This window comes from Lepisma saccharinum, chromosome 20 (genome assembly GCF_977018435.1).
Source record: "Lepisma saccharinum chromosome 20, izLepSacc3.1, whole genome shotgun sequence".
Taxonomy (NCBI): Eukaryota; Metazoa; Arthropoda; class Insecta; order Zygentoma; family Lepismatidae; genus Lepisma; species Lepisma saccharinum.
In genome coordinates, this window is record NC_139248.1 from 40,288,267 (window position 1) to 40,313,306 (window position 25,040).

The following is a 25,040-nucleotide window of genomic DNA, read 5'->3' on the forward strand; positions in this document are numbered from 1 at the left end:
TGATTCAATTTGTTCCTCTAAACTTCGGACTTACTGCCACACTCGCCTTCCCCATCATCACGTGCGCAACTTAAAAAAAAAATTACACAATGGTAACTCTTCTTCTTCTTCTTCTTCTTCTCCCTTATGCCCACTTAGGCGTCGGGTCCTTTCAGCCACTTCTTGAAAGAAGTTCTATCCTGTGCCAGTCTTTTCACTTCGTCCGGTGTCTTCCCTCTCTTCTGTGCCAGTCCATAAATGTACTGGTTCCAGTTCAACCTGGGTCGTCCCCTTCCTCTCTTTCCTTCTGGTCGAGCCTCAAATATTTGTTTCGGTTTACGCTCTTCCTCCATCCTAATAAGATGTCCCAACCAGCCTAATTCCCTCTTCTCAATGATTTCAATCAGTGGTTCCTGATTCAGGCATTCTCTTATTATTGTTGTGTTTCGTATCATATCTCTCCTTGTCTTTCCTACAGTTTTTCTTAAGAATTTCATTTCAGTAGCAGTAAGTCTGCTCTCCAATTTAGTTTGCATTATCCAGCTTTCTGATCCATCTAATAGCGTGGGGAGATAGACTGTTTTATATATTTTCATTTTTGTTTCTTTACTAATCTCCTTTTTACCAATAATGGTGTTACTAATATTATAGTACAGATTATTTGCTTTCTGAATTCTGTGATTAATTTCAGAGTCCATTTTCCCGTCCGCAGTTAGTATGGTTCCTAAATATTCAAACTGTTCTACTTGTTCTAAGGTCTTATTAGTCTTATTAAAGTCATCGCCCGCGAAAATAATACTTTGAACATCTCTTGGGTAACACTTGCGCTCTGTTACTTTACTTTATGTGCGTTTTTTTTAGAAATTGTGCTGAAAATGTAATGTACGACTTACAGGACAAACGTTTTGTCCTTGCACATCCTTTCAATCTTCTTGTCAAACAATGAGAAGATCTGTCATTGATAGAAAAACCGGCAGCCGGCAAGCTAACTAATTTGCATTTATTTTAAATGTCTAATTCTAAGGAAAGTTCTTGTCCGGGCATATTCTGATATGACTTTTTCCTGAATATCCTGGAATTTCCCTTTAATATTTTTACGTTACTTTTCAGATTCTCCAAGTTGATCGTAACGATGAGGATAAATTTGTATTTGTGTTTTTGTTATTTAGCGTCGCTTTCCTCTCACCTTTGGCTAGTCGCGACGAACAGAATGAGTTAAGATTACTTTAAATTGATGAATGGACACTTACCTTAACAGAAAACACCTGTGCCCACGCTGGGAGATGAACCCGAGAAGTTCGGAGGCGAAATCGAAAGTCAACCACTCAACGCCCTCGGCTACCGAGCAGGCGAATGAATTAGATGATGGAGAAGTAAACGGTGGGTTTTCGGGAAATTTACAAAGAGCAATATTTCTCCCAGGTAATATATCCTAGGAACTTCATTCTTGTGGGCTGGCATGTGGTCAACAATCTGTAGGGTTTATGTTTTTTGTCCTATACACAGGGATTTGTGATCATCTCTTCATATATTCCATCTACTCACAATTAATTTTCATCGTTGCGATTAGCCAAGTGATAAGTTATACGTAAAATGAAACAAAAGCAATACCAATGTAAAAGAAAAATAATGGAACGATTATGCTGTTAGCTTCGTGTTCGTGGATATTCACACGCAGCTACAGATTAGCATAAAGTAGATTTTCTACGCTTCTATAAAACATTGCCGCACTGTATCGAATCTAAAAGCTATTTTCCAAATAGGCACATTATCTTCGATTGTGTGTTCTCCGCCGTGCAACAGTTAAGAAGATTGTACTTACTTTCTTCTATGAAGTGGTGTACGATACATAAAGCAGGAAAACATTTATTTATGTGCATAAGCCTGAATGGAAAATTCTGACAATGCTTTGAATTACTATTGCATGATTTGCGTGCTGCACATGGATGAAAAGTTTTACCGAATGCTGAGAGCACTGAGAGCAGAGCATGTAACCAATTCGTTCTGCTTGCTATTTATGTAGCTGAGAGTTTACATAAGGTAAAGGTAAAGTTCCCTGTTCATATAACACCGTGCTATGAAGGCACTTTAGGGGATGTGGAGGTTAATTCTCGAAGTCGGACATTTTTGAGGTGATGTGATCAACACTACGCTCCGACCGCCTTTACCACCCAGGGTTGTTGCCAGGAACACGTTCATTTGAGGCTGGGTGAGCCCCGGAGCTACTTTATGCGGGAAGAATACCGGAAAAATTCAAACCTTGGATGGATCACCCACGCTTAACTGAGTCAGAACATTTAATTTTAGTATTTCATTACTTTCTTTCACCTTCCTAAGAGCATATTCTATGGCAAAATTACAGTGCAATGAAGATAATGCATCTCCCTATTTTAACGCATCATGAATTGTAAATTTGTCAGATATATTAACATCCACGCGAATTTTACTTTCATTATTGCATATTTTTAACACATTATCAAGCTTATTAGGTATTCCAGTCTCGACTAATATGTCACATAATTTATATTTTTTAACCAAATCATATGCTTTATAAAATCAATGAGTGCCTGATGAACCTATTGATTGTATTTCCATTTCTTTCTCAGGTGTCTGTCTGATGTGAAAAATTTGATCTTTAGTTGATTTATCTCCTACGTGCTATGTTAAAATCCTTATTGATAATCACCTATAAATTTATTAGCATATGAGGTTAGTCTTGTTAAAATAATGTTAGATAATATTTTACATGATGTTGATAGGAGAGAAATTTTCACTGCATTTCTTGCAGCTCGTTTTAAATATTTCTTTAAACCACAGGAACAATAATAGTATATTTCTAATGTTGAAGAATTTCCTCCTTATTCAATATTAAATAAATTAATTTATGAAATGTGAGATATTAAGAAATTCCCACCATATTTAATCAACTCAGGTGGTATAGAATCAATTATTCTTTAGCCTTTTAATAATAATAATACTTTGCGCAACAGCCCATGAAGGGCCTGGGCATACCTACCGACTGCCGGTCTCCCTCCCACACTTTCTCTCGTCACCTCTAAGCGTGGAGATCTTCAACCAGTATTGGAATAGTCGGGGGGTCAGCCCGACGTATTCCCAGCCGTTATAGTAGGTCGTCTCGACCGGATTACGCTCACTCACTCGGAGCTCCCCAATTTCCTCACGATGGTGGGTTTCCACCGGCCCTATACGTAGGCCGAATAAATTCCGACCAGAGCCGGATTCGAACCTACGCCGTCCCGCAGCGAACGATCTCAAGACGAGTGAACGCCTTAACCCGCTCGACTACGGAGGAGGACTTAGCCTTTTAATAGCATCTTTAATTTCAGTGAAGTTAGTTTCTGGGACTAAAGGTTCTGCTCTTTGTACTTCATTTATTTCTGATTTATCTCCTATATGAACATTTAAAAGGTCATTAAAGCTGTTCTTACATCTATTTAAAGTATGACTTGGATCGGCCAAAGTTTCACCGTTTTCATCTTTTATCAAGTTTACTTTCCTTTGCCACCCCTTTCCATCACTTAGTAGTAATACTCATCGTATTTAAGTCCAAAATATATGGCGTTTGCTCAACTGGCTCCAATTCACACATACGGCGTCTAGCTTTCTGACACATGCCAGAACTGTCAACTGGCGCTGCCTTCAGCGAAATCATGATTCCAAGCCAAATGGACGACTCGGTGATCAAAAGGAATTACACCAATATATGTATGGCGTTATGTTCATTTTATTTCTGTAAAGTCTTCTTGATTTTTTTCGGAATGGAAAGTTACATGATTGAAGTGTCAAATATAGCACTCAAGTTTCTATTTTTGAAAGTGAACAGTAACAATAGTACAACTATGAAAATATTAAATTGCCCTTGAAAGTATTTGTATGGAAACAACAATTACGAATTCATACCATGGAAACATTAGAATTATATTTTTAGTCGTGAATGAATGAAGTGTCAGAAATTAACTTTGACATTCTCTTGCGATAATATCTTCACTTTTCAATTGAGGTAGGACAATAGTGATATGAAACTAAGTTTTGTGATGCAAAAACAATTTATGTATCGTAGTATGGGTTTAATACCTTGGTATCGAAAATTAATAGAAAGGCCATGAATAGATATGCAAATTAATAAGGTACAGTAGCTGTATGGCATAAATATTACGTGTAGAGAAGCAAAACACTGAAATTTTGATGTTTGTGAAGTTTAAATCGTCATCATAAAACTTTATTATCTCACGTTTAACAAAGATTTAGTTCATTTCCTGAATGGTACAACTTATAACTGGATAGTTGAAATAAGTTAATTACTTTCAATTCAAAACTCGATCTTTTTTATATGTCGATTACTCTTTCTCTCTCTCTCTCTCTCTCTCTCCATATATGTATATGTATGTATGTACAAATATTTAAGGGTATGTGCGAGAGAAATTGAGCCCTATATAACAATCCCTAAAATGTTACTTGTGGCAATAACGTAGTATTTTGGTGACTTATACTAACGATAAATAATGTAAATGTGAGAGGAACAGCAACACTTTTTTAAAAAAGATAAGAATATGTCAGTATGATATGGGATAAATGGACCACACTATGAGAGAGATGTATATGATCCACTGAAAAGTGAGAGCAGAAATACATTACAGTGCGGTCGCATTGCCGGAAAATACTTCACTTCTGGCGGACAACGTGTCCTTTTCGGTGCGGATACTACATTGATTCCTGAACCTGAAACGCCCCAGACACCAAGTTATTAAGCCCTCGTTTGTCTGTCCTGAAACCTGTTACTTCATTGCAGTTATTTACCATTCATGGCATCTTATATTCACATAATTTGCAGTTCATAACTGTATTATGATAACAAATTAAAAAGACCCACTTTATTACATTATATTTGATATGGTGGCCAATATGGTGGCGAAAAGTCTAAAAATAACCTTTTCAGCTATGTGATCATGTTTAGGCAAACCTTATGGGTGGGATGTTCCAGAACACAACTGTGAAATAAAAAATAGTGTCAAACGAAGCCCACTAAATAAAAATAGTTAGCTTTTTGACAATCTGTAAATACGAGAGGTTGTTCAAAAATTCGATACCTTAAGGCAACTCCGATTTCATTGAAGATAGTAAAAACTGAAACGAGGGGAAAGTTGTAGGAAATGTGCTTGATTTTTCGACGTAGCATGCACCGTTCAGGCTGTACACTACTACGAGACTTAATGAAAACGGTAATTGCCTTGTCGCCACATACTTCGTCCTCAAAGGGGGCAATTACTTTGTCGCAACACCGTACTGTATTAGGTAAATTGAGAATGGTGGCACATAATTAGAGGCAAAGTAAGAAGTGTGTTTGTGTGTGTGTGTATGCAGAAAGAGACACCCATATCAACGCCCACAACTAGAAAACATGAAATTGTAGCTAATATTTTCTGAAATAGAGGTTGTTCATTAGGACATAATGAGATGAACAAAGGATGAAATTTCGATACGAAACGGACTTAGTTCCTTTTCCCTTTCCATCAGGGTATATCATCAAAAAATTATGTTTGCGCTCAAACAACATCAAAATAACAAAATTATTGACGATTTGGAGGGTACTTGCTCACATAGACATCGCCTTCGATACCCCAGGTTCACTATATTGAGTAATATGTGCGTCCAGCATTTTCCATTTACAAAAGTAGTCGTAAAATATAATTCGGAAAAAGAAATTATCAAGTTACTTGATCTTGCCGTAAGTTAACTAAATACCCTTAACTAGTATAATGAATTAGAAATATTTTTTAAGATCTGTTAGAATTTAGAATGATCAAAAACGTGATATAAATAGTTAAAAAAATAGTAAAAGTGTCATACATTAAAGAAACAAATTAGAAAAATATAATTTATTAACCATTTAACAAGTTGAATAATATAAACTTGAGCAATATTAATTGTTCTACATGTTACGTATGAACATATATTTACATCTGGCATTACAGCAACATAATAAAAATCACATTTCATCTTTAAAAGCATGTAATTTTATTTACGATTCTTACCGAAAATATATGACTTTGATACAGTGTTTATTTCATAACCTGGAACATAAAATTGTTACTGTGGAGAACCAAACTGCATGGCATGTCGCTTTACAATATTCAGTAAAGATTGTTAATGTAAAAGCTACAATGTGAATTATTTTTGGTATTAAATTTTACTAAATTTTGGCAATTAATTTTGTCATAGTTTATTATCTTACTGCTACAATGTTTAAATTGTCCCTTGAACTTCCACTTTTATATAAATTTTAAAATATGTTTGAACATAACTATTTGAGTCTTAACGTTAAATGTAACATTTTATTTTGCAGCCTTATTTCAAAATATATTAATTTTTATACAACATATATATATTACCATCTCGTTCCGTAAATACCATAAAAATAATATTAAATTGCATTTCATATTGTCTAGTTTATCAATGAGCGCTTTTAGAATAGTGTAAATATTATTTCATCAAAAATATATAAAATGAAATATATATAAATAAAATACTCAATATGTGTACTAAAGAGGTGTTAACTGTATAAAAAAAAATCATATTTCTACTACGTCGCGAATTTCAAATTTCTATATCTGAATGTTGAGTGTTCTTCTCTATTTCATTCCATAGATTATGAATAACACGAATCACATACCTTAGGTAAATATATTTTGTTTGAATTTGATATCCAGTGTAAATTATTCACAAATAAATTATTAAAAATGTAATAATCATATTTATGTATGTTTAAATAAAGTGAATACACTACTTTCAACCTAAAATTACATGTCTAGAAGTTAATAATAAATACTGTTTTTTCTATTTTAATATTTAGGATCTATTTCTGTTTAATTTTAGTGTGCAAGAACTTTCTTTCACTCTGAGTAAAGAAAATTCTGTGAATACTTCTTCCTCAAGTTAATTTGAGAAGTACAAGACCAAAGTTTCCTTAAGGGGCTTCATTTACTAGAATCTACAATAGCGTGCATCCTGGGTGTTTTCATCTATCCAGTCCAAGTAGTGCGAAATGTTCACATAAATTCCTGGGTACTGAGGATCTGCACAGCCAACAGCTTGAGACACAATACCTGGTATCAAAGAATGAAATTGAAAGGAAAATATTTTTATTTAGTTAACAAGAAAATTTCGCACTACAATAGATTAATTGATGCAATTTATATGCTTGAAGTAATATATATGATCACTAACTACTACTCTTAGTACTCAGTCGTATAAATTCAATATGATCATTTAAAGAAAATAGTAACATACAGTCTAAAAGTAGGATAAATGTTGCAAATTATTTCCACAACACAAATTGTTATCAAAATATTACAAAAACTGTGACTCATTTGTGAACACAAATATTACTGGCCTTGAACTAACACCATATTTCCAATAATATTATAATTTCTGAAGACTGAGAACTTTTATTAGAATGTAGACACAAAAGTTTAAGTAAATTTATCTAGGAACTTTCTATTTTCTTGCACATACACTTGTTGAACTGTTACAACAGAAATAAATTAGCGTATAAATTATGATTGTGTCCGAGAACTTTTGTATATCAACAGTGAAATACGATGTGAAATTATGTAACAAATAATTATGCAACGTACTTCATAAGAGTCCACAGATACAATATCATACAACCCTACAGTTCATACCTAGGTACATGTACGAACAATTACATAGCTATATCATTGTTAATGGAATTTTGTTTCAATGTACATAATTACAATAGAGAATTAGAAAGAAATACAGTAAATTTGTAAAAGGTGAAGGGCATAGCAAAATTATACTGATAAGTTTTCTCCGTCCAAGAATACAAAGCATTGATAATATACCCTCCTGGATAGTGTTCAAATTGTTTTTTTTAAAAAGTACCATTGATTTCTGCTCTGCAATTTCTAATCTTATTACATGAAGTTGTACTACTTGAATTGTATCTAGAATTCTCATACAAGTAATGATTTCAAAATTATAGGGTTATTGTGCACACCCTCGAAAAACAGAGTGATTGTGTTAATTAATAGTTGTACTTACCTGTATTCATATTAAAATATATTAATATTAAAGCTTGTCTATGGAATGTCGAGTACAATGTACCATCCAACAAAAAATACTAAAAAAGGCTGTGTTAAGTGGAACTGTTTTACAAATTTCTATATATTTTTTTTGTAACGTGCGAGATCTAATGTGAAATATAAATTCATATACTTATAGTTAATAATAATAATAATAATAATAATAATAATAACACAAGAATATAAAATTTAACAACCAAGCAATAGTTTTAGCACAGACTAATCAAGAACTTTATATAATTCAATAAAACTAAATTTAACACCTTGATTGTAATTCATTAATCTAACACAAGCCTTTTTGTAAAACATTAGTTTCATTGTAACATCTAAATTCAAATCATATTCTCAACCTTAAATAATATCAAAATCGCCTTAAAATTGTTCAATGCAAGGCTCTGAACGCAAGGCATCATCTATAACATGAGTTTGTCCCAAAATATGTGTGTCAATCGAATGGTAAGTGTAACGCTTTGATACGAAACACACATTTGTGCATGCGTATTCAAACGACGAGTCCGATATTTCAACCCAATGAACTGGCAATTCGACAACTTTTAGGCGTCATACACAGTACGTAATTTGTGAATCTCATTCTTCATAATATTCCCAATTTGTTTGTAATGAACAAATTATTTTATTAGAAGAAGGGCATTTCATTGTCAGTAATTCTGTTCTAATTTTAATATTATTATGGGATATATAGTAGAATACACGCAGAGTCACAAGTTGATTTGATTTGTGTATTGTATTTATCACAATGTTTATAGATTTAGTGTTTGTTGCTAATATAAAAAAGAACAGCAACAGGTTATAAGAATACACCAAATTTCATTTAGAGAGTGGAAACGGTATAATTACATAAATGGGTTAGAATGTAATCTCCAGAGAATGAAGTGTTTAGTAGGTTCATTTGATGTAATTACCCTGTTCATTGTGCACGATCAATAAATTCGAGCCAATCGAGTTTGTGTAGGAAACACTTTATATGCTATTGAGTTGAAAGATATGTAAGTTACCGTATATCAACCTACCTATTTGTTCCATTGTCACTGGAGATTGTAGAACTTTCACTGTTAAAGTACCTCCACTTTCAACCTAATCAAATAAATTTGAAAACAAATATTATTATATAATCATCAACATTTTACAATTGCATATGATATGGATTAGAATAAAGGATACTCAGTGCGTGGTACAGTTGAAAATGCGTTTGACTACCACACGGGAAATTTCTGTTTGTTTTCAGGAGAGGAAGAATATAGTTCGGAATTCTTTTCCATTAATGTCCCTTCATGTAGCAGTTGCAGTGCCCACTCAGCCAATAATTAATGCGTACCTGTGAGAAGGGAGTAATGTGCTTGCTGCTGATCACACCTTTAATATGAACGAAATCTGGAATATATATATATATATATATATATATATATATATATATATATATATATATATATATATATATATATAATAGAGGATTTTCCAAAAGTCCATCCAAAATTTAAATTCACTATAAATTCGTAACGAAAAGAGTATTTTTGAAATAAAGTTTTCACTGCACAGCAGCTTTTAAAGTTTAACTTGCAACACTGCACGTTGAGAGGATCACTTGACTGCAAGCGAGTAGGTCATTCCAAGATCGCGTCGATTTAGGAAAAGGAGCAGTGTTCTGTGGTATGGAGAGCTGAAATCTTGCGTTCTCGTGCGTCGAAGGTTCAGCAGCATGTATCACAAAAAGGCGCCGGACGGAAAAAGCATTAAAAAGTGGCATGTGTGGTGCTCTGTGTCGATTACCTAATCTTTGAGAAAAATACCGTAACGGGCACGACCTAACTCAACATGCTGCAGACGTCCCTTCCTTCACCAGCTGGCTGCACTTCGTATCAAGGATAACGTGCCCTTCCAGCAAGACACAGCCTCTCCCCATTTCGCTCTTGAAGTCAGAAACTTCCTGGATCAAGATATCGGATGCAGGTGGATTGGCTACAAAGAAGCCACATCATGGCCCGCAAGGTCGTGAGACCTAACTCCGTGTAGCCTTTGGCTGTGGGGATATGTCAAGACGGATATGTACGCGGAAAAGCCAAGAGATCTGGATGACCGCCAAGCAAAGATATCTGCAGTCATCGCAGGACATTTAGGATTAGCATCGCCAGAAAGCCATTCTGGGTTCCAGGAAGAGATGGTAGGAATACATCGATGTGAATTGTGTTCACTTAGAGGTGTGGCGATAAGGACGACAGACATGCAGTATTGTCAGATAAAACTTTAAAGACTGCTGTGAAATACAAACTTTATTTAACTGAAATATCTCTGTTCGTTGAAAGTTATAGTAAAGTCAAATGTAGGACGCACTTTTGGAAAAGCCGGTACTTTCTCTTATTATGCTTCTTCTCACACATTTATTTTGCCTAATTCGCACTTTATACATACAATATAAATCTGGGACAAATTCAAAACGTTCTACCACTGCCGTACAATCAGCTGGTTTCTGTGTTCAATTATTTTGAACAACCTGAATAAGAGTCTATTTCCATGTGCTCTTATGGAAGTTATTAAATAGAATTATTCGCGTGACTTTGACAGATTAGTATGAAACTATTGTGCCGAGATTGGCTGAAAGAGAACTTTGGAGGCCGTTTTCCAGCTTTTGAGTTTGCACCATAGCCCAAACCTTAGCCCTGAACATTTATTTCCTTTGGGGTTATCTCAAGGACCGAGTGTACGCAGGGAAACCGAGGACCATCACTGAACTCAAGGAAACCATCAGGGAGGAGATAAGAGCCATTCCTCGGTCTGATTGTAAGGACGTCTTGGCCAAATTTGTGGTGCTGCGCCTCAAGAAATGCACGGAGCTAAATGGAGGTCACCTCGAACACATGGTCTAGAATGAAGAAGAAAAGGCTATAAAGACTTTCATGTTTTAATTTGATGTTCTAAACACAATAAACTAGTTATAACTGAAGTTGCATTTAATTCCGACAAAAAAAATAAGTCATGAAGCCCATCGAAAGTTGGGACCCGTTGTTTTCTTTGGGGTCATGCTGTATATATTATATTGAGGTGAATAATACGAAAATATACATAATTTGTAAAGTTCTGAGAAACGATATATTTCCACATTTGCAAATTTGAATATTTCAAGATTCTATGCAGACTATATGTTCCGTCAATCGCAAAACAGTATGTAAAAAGCCAACCAGCGCCATCTCTTGGCGTAAAGAATTATTAAAAATAGTAGAACGTCGTCGAGAAAAAAAAACGGAGACAGATTGTTGTTCATAACGCTTTGCATTATTATATGTAGTTTCGAGTTCACTTATATTTCTATACAATATATCCACGTGTAATCATTACGTGAGTGTTGTTTTTTATCATAACCTCAGCGGTGAAAAACCACAACAGTCCGGAGCCGCAACATATTGGTCCTCCGGGCCGTATGCAACGAGATTGAGCCCGCCATGGACGTCAACCGTCGCATCGCAGCAGCAACAACAAGGTAGTTAGTGAGTGCATGCAAGTTTCCTCACTTTCCTATTCAATTACATCCTCACACACTTTGTGTTACTCTGTGTTAGTGTTCAGTGAAGTGTAAGTGAACTTTCAATACTGCAACGAACAGTTCAGTGCATCGGTGAACAGTTTGAATTTCTAGTTAGCAACAATGAATGCAGAGAGACTGAAAGAGCTTATCTTTATGCCGGGATAAGTAAAGGCTAGAGTTACGCGTTTCAGAGCATACATTGATAGCCTCACAGAAGAGCATGGAATAGCACAATTAACATTACGTCATGAGAAATTTGTTGAATCGTGGAATGACTTCGAAAACATTCAGTCGGAAATTGAACTTTTGCAAGATGAGTCATTACAGGAACAGGAAGGTCAAGAAAGGGAACACTTCGAAAATGCATATTTTGGGTTAGCGGCGCGCGCACAAACTGTACTCCAGTCGCACGCAACGTCTAAAATTCACAATGAAGTGCCGAAAGATACACAGGACAACATTTCAGTGAAATTGCAAGTGATAAATGTACCGTTATTTCATGGGCATTATGATGAATGGTTGTCTTTTTTTTTACACGTTTCAAGCACTAATTCATAACAATTCATCATTGCAAGCTATTCAGAAATTTCACTATTTGCGTTTTTCGCTGCGAGGGGAAGCACTTGAAGTCATTCAAGCGCTCGAGATCTCGGCACAGAATTACGAAACGGCGTGGTCACTTTTAAAGGAGCGGTTTGAAAACAAAAGGTACATTGTAAACAAACACGTAAAGGCATTGTTTGACTTACACCCTGTAGAAAGAGAATCGGCTGCCGCTTTGAAGCGACTTCTAGACAGCATAGTGAAACATTTACATGCTTTAAAATCGCTTGGTCAACCGACAGAAAATTGGGACGCTCTTCTGTTGCAATTAATCACAAATAAATTAGATAGCGTTACTGATAAAGAATGGGAAGAAACAATTCCAGGTACTGAACTTCCGTCGATGTCAGAACTCATTCAGAGTCTGCAACAAAGGTGTCACGTTTTAGATGCCGTAGATAATAATCGGCCCACACAAAATAAACCTCTGTTTCGCAACAAAGGCACTTATTATCAGAAGAGTGAATTGGAAAGTAAGAATACGTTCAAAACAAACGTTCATCTTTCATACACTGAACCAAAGTGCAGATTTTGTAATCTTGCACACTTCATTTATCAGTGCACTTCAGTAAAAGCAAAATCAGTACCAGAGCGAATAAATATAGTAAAGCGTCTTTTACTTTGCCTCAATTGTTTGAAAGCTGGACACAGATCTAACACTTGCCCTTCAAGTAACTGTAAGATTTGCAATTCAAGGCACAATTCCCTACTGCATTTTTCTCAGCAGTAATCATCACGCAGTGCATCATCATCATCGTATTCTCAATCAGAAAACTACGTCACTCCAAGTGCAGGGCGGAGAGATACAGAATTTGTTACATGTGTAACACAGAATACTCAGAAACAAACAAATGTAATGTTGTGTACAGCAGTTGTTTATGTTAGCAATGCACAAGGATCATATCACAGTTATCGAGCGCTTCTCGATTCGGCATAGCAATCAAACTTTACCAGTTCGAGAATGGCGCAAATGTAGAAATTGAAAAGGACCAACAGGGTGTCTCACATAAATGGAATAGGCGCATCAGAATCAAAGGCGTGTCACAGTGTTCAAGCCACTGTCAAATCAAGATTCAATGCTTATTCTGCCACATTGAAATTGTCGTTCTGCCTGAAATCACACAAGAACTGCCAGCACTTTCGATTAATACCCACAATTGCAATATTCCACAGAACATTCATTTGGCAGATCTACAATTCAATACACCTCAAAGATTAGACTTACTGATTGGAGCGGGAATATTATTTGATCTGCTTTGCATAGGTCAAATACGTCTCGCACTTTCGGATGGATCGTGGGAAGTAAATATGATATTACGTCACATCATGCATCACCAAACGTATGTTGTCTTAGCATACAAGAAGGAATCGAGAATCAACTGCAAAGATTCTGGTCACTTGAAGAATGCAACGCTAAGCCTAGCTTATCCGCAGAAGAGATTGCTTGTGAAGAACATTTTAAGACTAATTTCAAGATAGATGAAACTGGAATATTTATTGTTAGATTTCCAGTAAAGGACAGCATAAGTACGTTAGGTGATTCGAAGGAAATAGCAACAAGAAGATTTCATTTAATGGAGAAGAGGCTCGTCAAGAATCCAGAATTGAAGTAAGCTTATGTCAATTTCATGAACGAATGTGAAAGTTTGAAACACATGCAACGTATTGAGGAAGATGAATGTCACATTTCAGAATGTTTCTTGCCTCATCATTGCGTAACCAAAGGAACAAGCTCAACATCGAAACACCGTGTTGTATTTGATGCACCATGCAAAATTTCCAGTGGATTATCACTCAACGATATTCTAATGGTGAGACCTACAATACAAGATGACATATTCGCTATTGTCACACGATTTAGACAACACAAATACGTCAATACTTGTGACATTCAGAAAACGTATAGACAAAAACAATGTAAACGCCCTTCCTTGCCCGGAAAAACAAAAACTACCACTACCTAGATAGAGGCGGCAAAATCTCCCTCGGACAAGTGAAAGTGCTTAACGGTCCAGGTTGAGTTCGTGTATAGGGACGGTGACCAACAGTGCATAGCGATTAGCCATATCAAAAAAACACATATACTTTCAATTACCAGACTTTTACCTGTAGCCGGGAAGCGGCTAGCTGCATACCTGAAAATCACGGGTAGCGACAAACGTATGAAATGATATTGCCCAAATTAACATAAAAAATAAAAAGTATATTCTATTCATAAGAAAAAAAATCAATTCAGTACAGGTCCCCCATCTTGCATTCACACATTCACTCACAGATCCAGCCTACGGACCGAATCAACAAAAATAATACATAAAATGCACACGTTTTTGACGACGAGCCCTAATTATTGCATTTGCTTTACTTTTACATTGACATTTGTTTAATCAGGTCATTTGTGAATTTGCTCCAGTGCTACTTCAAATTACTAGCCAGCCCTTACTTATGTTTACCTTTAAAAATAGGTCGGTGCGGTGACAATACATTATTTGTCCAGAATAAACAAAGCGTCTCAACAGCAATTACTTTCACGTGGGCGGACGTTTTTCCTTTTACTTGACCTCACGTGGTCCTAAACATAACAATAACCTCCGTTGAGTGACGCAAACATATACTCTCTAGCAGGCGGGACTTCAACACTTCGCCGTGACGAGCAATTAATATTACCAGGTAAATACTCTAACAATAATCACATACGCGACCTGACGTAGCTAGCAGCGATACATGGCTGACACATATTAAACTGAACAAACCTCAAATAGATTAAACAATTACGCGGGCGGCGCTTTACTCTAGCACTACGCACTTCAATCAATACAAAAGGGGCACAAACAACAATGAACTTAAGAACATTAAAAATCACAAGAAATGAGTAAAATTGACCTGAGACGATTAAATACAAATATTAAGCGCAATGGGAGTCTGATACGAAGTTTCGAGTTGTGTGGTGTTTTCAAAACATCGACGAATTTCTAGGGCATTCTCTAAATATCAATCGAGCCGGTACGTGTTGACATTCATACAGATGAATACGTTACCATCTCTCTGGTTCCACGGCGCATCCTAGTGTCTTCGCGGGCGATTGAAATCACTGTATGCACACGAAAGGTTTTCCTATTCTTCCTCGATCGCGACGACGAGAGTGACGAAGGGTCGTCGGCGTCGCTCGGGGAACGTCAAGGGCCTCGGCGTCTCTTCCTCTCGGGGTCGGTGAGCATCTCCGTGGTCAGGCGTGATTCGGACGTCGCACCTGGGCGGTGGGCGGTCGTTCATGGGTCGTCGGCGTCTCCTCCATCACCGTCGGACGATCTCAAGCGTCGGGACGTCGATATGGCAGCCTTCGACAACTCTCTCCCTCTCTGTGGCGGCTGGTAGGCATCAGGCGGCGTAGCTCGGGTTTTCAGCATGATGTAGGCATTCGTCGTGGTGTCTCTTCTGGCATCGGGGAGGGCTCCCCTCCTCTCTTCTACAGTCAACCGACCATCCTTATGCGCGTTTCACTCCACAAGGAGGACGAAATCTCGCTTACAGCCACTTCTCACAAACTCGCTCGGACGACTACAGTAGGATATCGCACTTCCGCTCGTCCTCACACCAAAAAGGTGACAACACACGACGAGTCGGCACAATGCTAGTCTCAACGTTCGGAGCGCGTGGATGTGGCGGTCAGGCTGGCGCCGACAGCTCAACTGCAATCTGTGTCCATATACTGATCGATTATAACCAATTCGATCTGGCATCCGTAATTCTTGCTTGATTGCGACGAATCTCCACACATCCGTCTTTGCATACATGTTGCTGCGCTGGTAAAAGTTTCACTTCAGTCCGGCTGCTGGAACCCGAGATACTTGAATGGCTATCGTTAAGGTCGAATTTACTAAGTTTCAGACGCAAAACGTGACCTTTCTGGTGCTCGCCCGTCAGACTCCCTTTCTCCCTTTCTTCCGTTGGCTTGGCAGTTCAAATATATATACATACAAATTAAAACACTCAACACCTTGATTAAACACATTTTTCACTGCTAAGGATTAGAATAATAATAATAATGAGGCAGGTCGACGATAAATCTGACTGTGACAACAAGTTCATTCAGAAGATACTTGTCTCCAGAATATTCTTTGGCGTGATGACCCACAGAAACCTCTCAAAACATTTCAGTTCTCAACAGTGACGTATGGGACAGCTTCAGCGGTATTTGTTGCTACGAGATGACTTGAACAACTTGCATTAGATGAAAAACAGGACTTCCCAAAGGCTGCAGAAGTCGTCCTCAGAGATATTTACGTTGATGTTATTCTAACAGGTTCCAATACAAAGGAAGAAATATTAGAATTGCAGAACAGCCTCATCGAATTATTAAAACGTGGAGGATTTCAATTGAGAAAATGGTGTGCTAATGACCCAACATTATTATCTCACATTCCAGTAGAACATCAAGAAACAAAACAAGACCACATTGACGAAGCACAACAAACTATAAGGAGTTTAGGATTATTATGGAATCCAACCACAGATGAATTTTACTTCACAATAAAAGATACAAATCGAACTGAAAGAATTTCCAAACGATGTATTTTATCCACCGTTGCCTGAATCTTCGATCCATAAGGAATAATAGGATAAGTCATACTCAAAGCGAAGGTATTTCTTCAACATCTGTGGAGACTGAAACTAGATTGGGATGAAACATTACCATCATCACTGCATTCAGAATGGGATCACTTTCGCAAGGAACTACCACAGCTAGAGAAACTTCATGTTCCCAGATGGACAATGACCGAACCAACATCAGAAGTAGAGATGCACGGATTCAGCGACGCATCTGAGCTTGGTTATGGAGCATGTATTTACATTAAATGCAAGGATTCAAATGGACACATAACGTCTACTTTACTTTGCTCGAAATCTCGCGTTGCCCCTCTTGAAAAGGTAACTTTACCACGTTTGGAACTCTGTGGAGCATTACTTCTTGCCAGACTTACACACAAGGTCAGAAAAGCTCTAAAATGGACAGGAATGATGATTATTCTATGGTCAGACTCTACTATTGTGCTAGCTTGGCTTAAAGCGCCTTCATAACAATGGAAAACTTCCGTGGCCAACAGACTGGCTGAAATACAGAAACTGACAAGCAGTTATAAATGGAGACACGTACGAACTCCAGACAATCCAGCAGAACATATTTCAAGAGGTTTGTTACCATCATAAATGCCAAATGCTAAATCTTGGTGGCATGGACCATCATGGCTAACAAATGAACTTATTGATCACAATGAGTAAGTTGAACCTCAAGATTTACCTGAACAAAGGAAAACGACAGTCGCCTTAACAACTACCAAGTCATTTGAGTTACTTGAACGATACTCCACATTAGAAAGATTACAGAGAGTAACACTATATTGTATGAGATTCGCTCATAACTCAAGAAAGTTACAGCATGAACGACAGTTTGGACCATTGACAACAACTGGACTGCAAATCAGCTTTATTACATGCTTAATAAAACTTACGCAAGAATAATAATTTCAACCAGAGTTGAAAGTTCTCAAAAGTAAAGCAGAACTAACCAAGTCAAGCAGACTACTTAATTTAAATGCATTTCTCGACAAAAATCAAGTAATTAGGGTGGGCGGAAGACTTGCAGCATCTGAAAATACATATGACCAGAAATATCAAATTATTCTACCTGCAAACTCCAGATTGACTACTTTGATTGCTAAAAATGAGCACCGAAGAAGACTACTCCACGCTGGACCTCAACTTCTGCTGACGTCACTAAGACAATCGTATTGGTCCCTCAGTGGACGTAACTTAACCAGAAAAATTGTACATCAGTGCATTGTTTGCTTCAAAAACAAACCGAAGACATTTTAACAGCTGATGGGAGAACTTCCAAGAGAAAGAGTGACACCAAGTAGACCATTTGTACATAGCGGTATAGATTTTTGGGGTCCAATTTACATCAAAACCAACAATCGTCGTAGCAGCAGACTAGAAAAAGCTTACACCGCAATTTTTGTCTCCCTGGCTACAAAGGCTGTGCATATGAAACTAGTCAGCAACTTAAGCACAGATGCATTTATTGGAACATTGAAACGATTCATCTCTCGACGAGGAATATGTGCTAAATTTTTTTCTGATAATGCAATAAACTTTGTAGGTGCATAACGTGAATTACGAGATTTACAAGCATTATTCATGTCACAAGTTCATCAAGAAAAGGTTCAGAATTTCCTCGCTTCTGACAACATTGAATGGCATTTCATACCCACAAGGTTAACTAGTATGGGAGGCCTCTTGGAAGCTGCTGTGAAGTCGCTGAAGTATCATTTGAAAAGGATAATTGGAAACCCCTCATTCACTTACGAAGAGACTTACACATATCTAACACTTATCGAAGCTTGCTTAAATTCTAGACCCTTGACTTTTTTATCTAATGACCCGAACCCTTTAACCCCTGGTCATTTTCTAGTTGGTGAGGTACTCACTACCATTTCCGAACCTGATTTGAACTTAATTCCAGTGAATAGACTATCCAGGTGGCAGCATATGCAACAGTTATATCAACATTTTTGGAACCGGTGGTCACGTGAATATCTCACAAATCTTCAACAGCGATCCAAATTGAAACGAAAAAAACACTAATCTATGCGTTGGAGACCTGCTCTTACTCAAAGAAGATAACCTTCCCCCCTTGAGCTGGAAGTTAGGAAGAATCATCGAGCTGCATCCTGGAGGTGATGGACTTGTTCGGGCGGTGTCCATAAAAACAATCCACGGCCAGACGAAGAGAGCAGTCGGGAGGGTGTGCCCCCTTCCAGTGTAGTGTAACTAGTGTGACGTAATTAGGTTGAAGGCAGTGCCTTCAAGGTGAGCGACATGTTCCGTCAATCGCAAAACAGTATGTAAAAAACCAACCAGCGCCATCTCTTGGCGTTAAGAATTACTAAAGATAATAGAACGTCGTCGAGGAAAAAACAGAGACAGATTGCTTTGCATAAGTTCGTTGTTCATAACGCTCTGCATTATCATACGTAGTTTCCAGTTCACTTATATTTCTATACAATATATCCACGTGTAATCATTACGCGAGTGTTGTTTTTTATCAAAACCTCAGCGGTGAAGGACCACAACAGTCCGGAGCCGCAACACTAGTAGAATTGGAATGAGATAAGAGCTGACAATAGACCCTTTAAATGACATTAATGGGTTTTTTATTCATTATCGAGGGGTGACGCTATTGTTAATTAATCTAGCGCCACGTGTCGTGGGTGGAGGAGGAGATGAGTCACCGATGACTCATGCACACGTGTGAGTTTGAAATTAATGGTTTTCCATTAGTGCACAAAAGACACTATTATGTATTCCGTTTTTACCCTAACCTAACACTATTGTTGTATTTTATTAATGCGTTTCTGCCGGATATGAGTCACAGATGATTTATACTGACGTTGGAGTTTGGAATTAATGGTTTTTGCCATTGAGGTACAAAAGACACTATTATGGAGTTCGTTTTCGGACTATTCTAACACTATTGTTGTATTTTATTAATGAGTTTCTGCCAGATATGAGTCATGGGTGCTTTATGCACACGTGGGAACTTGGAATTAATGGTTTTTCCATTAAGGTACAAAATACACTTTTGGCCTATTCTAAGGCGTCACGTCCGGCCATTTTGGCGTCGGTGGTGAGTCATATTTGGTATAATTAAGGGTCCAGATTTACCCGAATTCAACCGGTGTCGACGCGTTCGATCGGAGGTAGAAGATATTATAACACATGTTCGCTTTAAAGGCGAAGAAATTGAACGATGTATCCTATATGCAAACGAAGTATGCGGGCAGAAGATATGTTATTAATATTAACCTGTTACGGAAGAACCTGTTATGTGGTTGCATTCATCGGCACCCCCAAACCGCGCGCGTTCATGGACATGTGAGGGGGAAGAAAGGTTCTCTATTGTTACGGCCCCCATCGCTTGGTCTTCTTCCGAAGTTGAATGGAAGTCAAGTGTCGCCAAATTTTTACACACGAGTATTGATTTTCTTTGAGGTTCCAATTTTATTTGGCAGAAGTAATCTACGCGATGTTTTCTCCCGCCTTTTGTAACATTGCAAAGACTATTTAACCAAATCCGTAAGGAATTTGGCTGAACTAGGAACATTCAGTTCCAGTATCTACAGGTTAAAGTGGATGCGATCCACTATTTGCTCTTATTTCTGGGTTGCGAACCACGGCCCATTTGATTATTGGGTTATAAACATCAGGATTCATGTAAAATTGACCAGATGTTTTTACTGCTAGAGACAATATTTCGCATTTTTTGTGTATTTTTACTCAGAAAACGCTATTTGAACGATTCAAGCAAGAGTTCGCATGGCAATTTAGACACACAAACTGTGTTTCTTCAACTTTAGTTGAAGTTTAGGTTTATTTTTAATACTGGGGTGGATTATTTACTTTTCAAGTACCCTTTTTTTTTTAGTAACTTAATACCACTCTTTATAAATGAAACAAATGGTTTCTACACACGAAATTTTTATTTTCACAAACTAGTCTACTACAAAGTATGTATTACATCAAGCTTTTTCAATTGTTACATATCATTCTACTACAAAGTAGCGTTATACTAACGCTTTTTTTTTATCTCTAATATAATTTCTTCACAAGTGCGATATTCAGGCTGATTGTTTTTTACTGTTCACTCAAAATTCTGCTATCCATGTTCACATTTTACCCAAGTACTCTGAGGCTAATGAACCTCCAGCTACTACAAAGCTCTGTGCCCTGATTAGGCTCTCACAGCATCCACACTGTTGATAAAGTCAAGAAAATGCATTTGTAAATTTTTTTCTCACTATGCGGTCATTCTTTTTCAAATCTTTCCCAAAGAAAGATAGAAAGTATTCCATAGTTAGATTTCTGCTGGCATAATAGAGGAACATAATACAGTACAATCCGCACACCCTGGACAACGGATTCTGAATAACTGTTCTGTTTATACACCAACAAAGGCACCTGCGTTTCAAAAACGCTGTCACAGAAGCACTGGGGTTTTCACCAAAACTGTCAAAATATGTTCCGTGGCAATTCGAATCAATGTACAGGGCAGTCCAATGTATTCCAGGCCCCGAATCTCTGTCTGTATTGATAATCAGGGAAGCTGGAAGGTTGATATTTTTCGGTAACGTATTGTCTGCAAACACTCCAACGAAGCTTTCAGATAGAACACTGTCTTGATGTACTGTCATGGCAATGCTTATGGTATCCATTTTGCAGCCGAATTCAATGAATATAAGTTCTCGTCTGACGACGAGATGCTGCCTTCTTTGTAGTTTGATGACGAGTTGTTCTTATCTTGGGTTGAGGCACATGCAGGTACAACGTGCTGAATGAAACTGTAGTGGTGTAGAAACTGACCGTACAGGTGCGCGTTTCTCAGAGCACAAGCTATTTTTCTCAGGCGGTGGTTCTTCTCACAGCAGGTATAGGCAGGGAAACTTAGTAGAGCTGATTTAGGGCATCCAAGCTGCTCCAAGTTAATCACAGTGCGTTGAAGTAAGGTAGAAAGGAAATGGCACTTTTCTGCGCCAAAGGAATAAATGCCTGCGGCATTTTCGGTACAGCAGGATAAAATAGTGGACATATTGGTAAAATTCACTTCTCCAGCTTGCCAAGAGAGACCGTGCACATTTTGAGTTTCCCATAAATTTTCATTTTGTATTCTGATATCGAGATCATCCCATGCGCACGGAGGTTTAAATACCCATGATTGCAAACAATTAGAATCTGGATCCACAACAGCTATTTCTTTCGGAATATATTTTCCATGATTATTCCGAAATCCTATAAAATCAATAACGGCTCTCATATTGTGATCCTACTTTGAGGCCGACAGTCACTCAACTGAAGGCTTATTTGCTATAATCAGTATATATGGCGCGGTTCTTGTCAATTTGTACCAGAGAATCAAATTCTCCATAAATAACACAAGTGACTGAGGAGGGAAGTGCCGAAGCAAAAGAGACCTTTAATGTCACACTACTGTCGCGAATTAAGTCCCAGGTGGAATCAATTTCCATGGTTGGTGAAAGAATAAAGGCATACAGGGCAAATCCATTATCGTAGTCCTCACGCGATATACCGTTCCCACTATCAGAAAAATAAAGAGAAGTACCAGAGAATAATGTGTAATATGCTTGAACGATATTTTTTTCACTAAAATTGAGTGCCAGAGGCTGACTTGGGATAGACTTATTACCAATTTGAAACTGAAGCGAACTAAGATTGAAATGCTGAAAGTTGAAAGGGTTAGAGTCAAATCTACCATTGAAAGAGCTATTCAATACGAATCCTACTATGATACGTTTAGGTACTGTACCTAAAAAGATGTTATCCAGATTGTAGGAAGTGATATTTTGAGGCAGTGTGATTGATTTTACTTCTACTCGTGTTATAGGGTACTTTGGTGTTGCTTTTTCAAGGGCTTCACTGTGAGCTAAGCCTACATGATGGCTAATTGTCACACGGCGAACAAATAAGGAGACATCTTGTAACTGAACTCGATATTCTGAATTCCCACTAGTTATTAAAGCAAACGCATCGCTTGTTCTGTGCAATTTAACTCGCATAGACACTTTGTTCATTAGAAGGCGGGGCTGAGAGGTAATATCTGTATGAAGCCGACCATACATTTCGAAACTACGGCTACCTGTTGCAAAAGACATGCGTTTCTCAATTCCTTTGTTTTCTGTTAGATTTTCTAGTTTTCCAGGAGTATCGCGATACCAGAGAGAGAGGTGAGGTGAGATTTTTTAGCTTCGTTCGAGTAATTCAATAAAGTTTCAATGTAAGCACGGTAGGCATATGATCCAGAGGAGGATGAAATCAATTTGTCGTTCAACATTACGTCAACTTGAGAAAAGAGTGAATGTAGAAAATTGTTCACGGGGGAAACCAAGTTATCTGGAGCCAAATTTGCTCCATCCGGTTTAGTAATTTTACATCTCACATACAAATAAACGTGCGAAGGGTCCAAATATTCATCGCCGCCCCCAACTACTGAAAATTCGACTGGAGAATCTGAAGTTAGCGTTGAAAGTGGGCGATATTCAACTAATGCTGAATTCTCTATACTTGTCTGAGTGAGTGGAATTGTAAACAAATCAAGTTCCGAGTTTGTACAATCACAGGAGCCAGGATGTAAGAACGACATGGTGGTTAGCTATCGAAAATATCTCTGTTTCCCCTACGCCTTCTCTTTTTGAACTGAGAAGGTACTAGAGGGATGCCAAATTTTATAGTTGCACCCTTCCGTTTTCTTTTTCCGCTACCAGAGAGAAGTTGAGAAACTTTTTATTCTGCCTTGCCTCTCAATGTTTCTCCTGCTTCGCCTAACCGAGTTCTATTCGAATGCTTTACCGTCTTATTTTCCAGCACATCCCCCACTACTTGCATCCCAGTTGTCAGTGCTTGTTTTCCTAAAGTTTTAGCGCCTTGTTTGAGTAATGGAATAGCCAGACGGAACAACCCCTTGAAGATAGATCCTAACCCGTGTCCCCTTTGAAAGGGTAGACCTGAGTAATATGGGAGTCCCGAACCGGCCTGCTCGAGATAGTAATTGCGGTACAGTTCGCCTCTGTCGTATTTCATTTTCTCTTAAAATGAAGTTTAACGGTCAACTCCCCAAATGCAAATGAAGGTTTACGACCAGCATTGTCCCTTAAAATGATTTCAATGGTGTCGAAATAATGCTTTGATGCTGATAAATAATGAACAGGATTGAAAATAATGCTTTGTGAACGTCCATACGGAACAGAAGGTATTGTAAACATTCTGAAAAGTGGAGCTTTAGTATCTCCTACTGTCTGGTGACTTACTATGTCGCTGTACACCATAATTTGTTGTGGAACGCCAATACTTAAATTTGGTTGTTTCGAAGCTTGTGATTGCTTCACAATATTTCTATCCGGTTCAAAGCCCAACTGTAATGCTAAGATGGGCGAAAATTTGAGTGTGGATAATTGAGAATCGTAGTTTCCTTCGACAGAGTTTGCGGAGTAATTGCACCTGAAACGAAAAAGCCCTTCTCCTATGTGATTTTCATTCAAAACTTGTAACACAGAGTCTACAGTGGGATAATATCCAGGGGGCACCACCGTTTTTCCACTCTGCCTATTTGCCTGACCTGGCTGTGAGTTTTGAACTGTCCATGCAATCTCATTTTCCCCTTTCATAACATTGTAAAGACTATTAGTAAAGTGGACTTCAGAGAGCCCTACAACCCATTCTCCAGAATTTAAGTTGATTGGATATGCAAGTTTGGTACTAAAATGATAAGGTGTATTGTTTCTGAAAAGTTTCTTGGACGCATTTGAAACCAAAGTGACGTAATATTCATTGTCACTGCCTTCAGCGATCATTGTTCCGCTTTTTTAAAATGTAATGTTACGCTCGACGCTCCAAACTGAAATGGGAGAGGGGTGCCGTGCTCTGATTTTAATAGTATTTCAATTGTTTCAATATATTGTTTTTCAACTTTTATGTATTGTCGTGGTTCGAAAATATAACTTTTCTTTGCTCCATATTCATAGTCTACAGTGCTGAATGATCTTATCACGGGGCCGATATTTGGTTGAGATTTCACAATATTTGAGCAAATGTGAATCTCGTATGGAATATGAAAATCCATGTTGCATGGATACGTGGAACAGGTTCGTACTATCCCTGATCCCATATCAGAATGTATAAGTTCCTTTTTCTCTGGAACAGATAACGAATAACCAAACACTGGAACCAAG

At 37.7% G+C, this 25,040-nt stretch overlaps 1 protein-coding gene across 1 annotated transcript in view; it reads right to left on the bottom strand.

Annotated features, from left to right (window-relative positions):
- Window positions 1-5,991: 5,991 nt before the first annotated feature.
- Window positions 5,992-25,040, bottom strand: part of LOC146003242 (tryptase-like) — a 76,054-nt gene continuing 57,005 nt past the window's right edge. The window contains exons 6-7 of the mRNA XM_083141417.1: window positions 9,134-9,197; window positions 5,992-7,103 (exon numbers count right to left, since the gene is read on the bottom strand). Coding sequence (XP_082997543.1) covers window positions 6,982-7,103; window positions 9,134-9,197 — 186 coding nt within the window. The 3' untranslated portion in view covers window positions 5,992-6,981. The remainder of the gene's footprint in view (window positions 7,104-9,133; window positions 9,198-25,040) is intronic.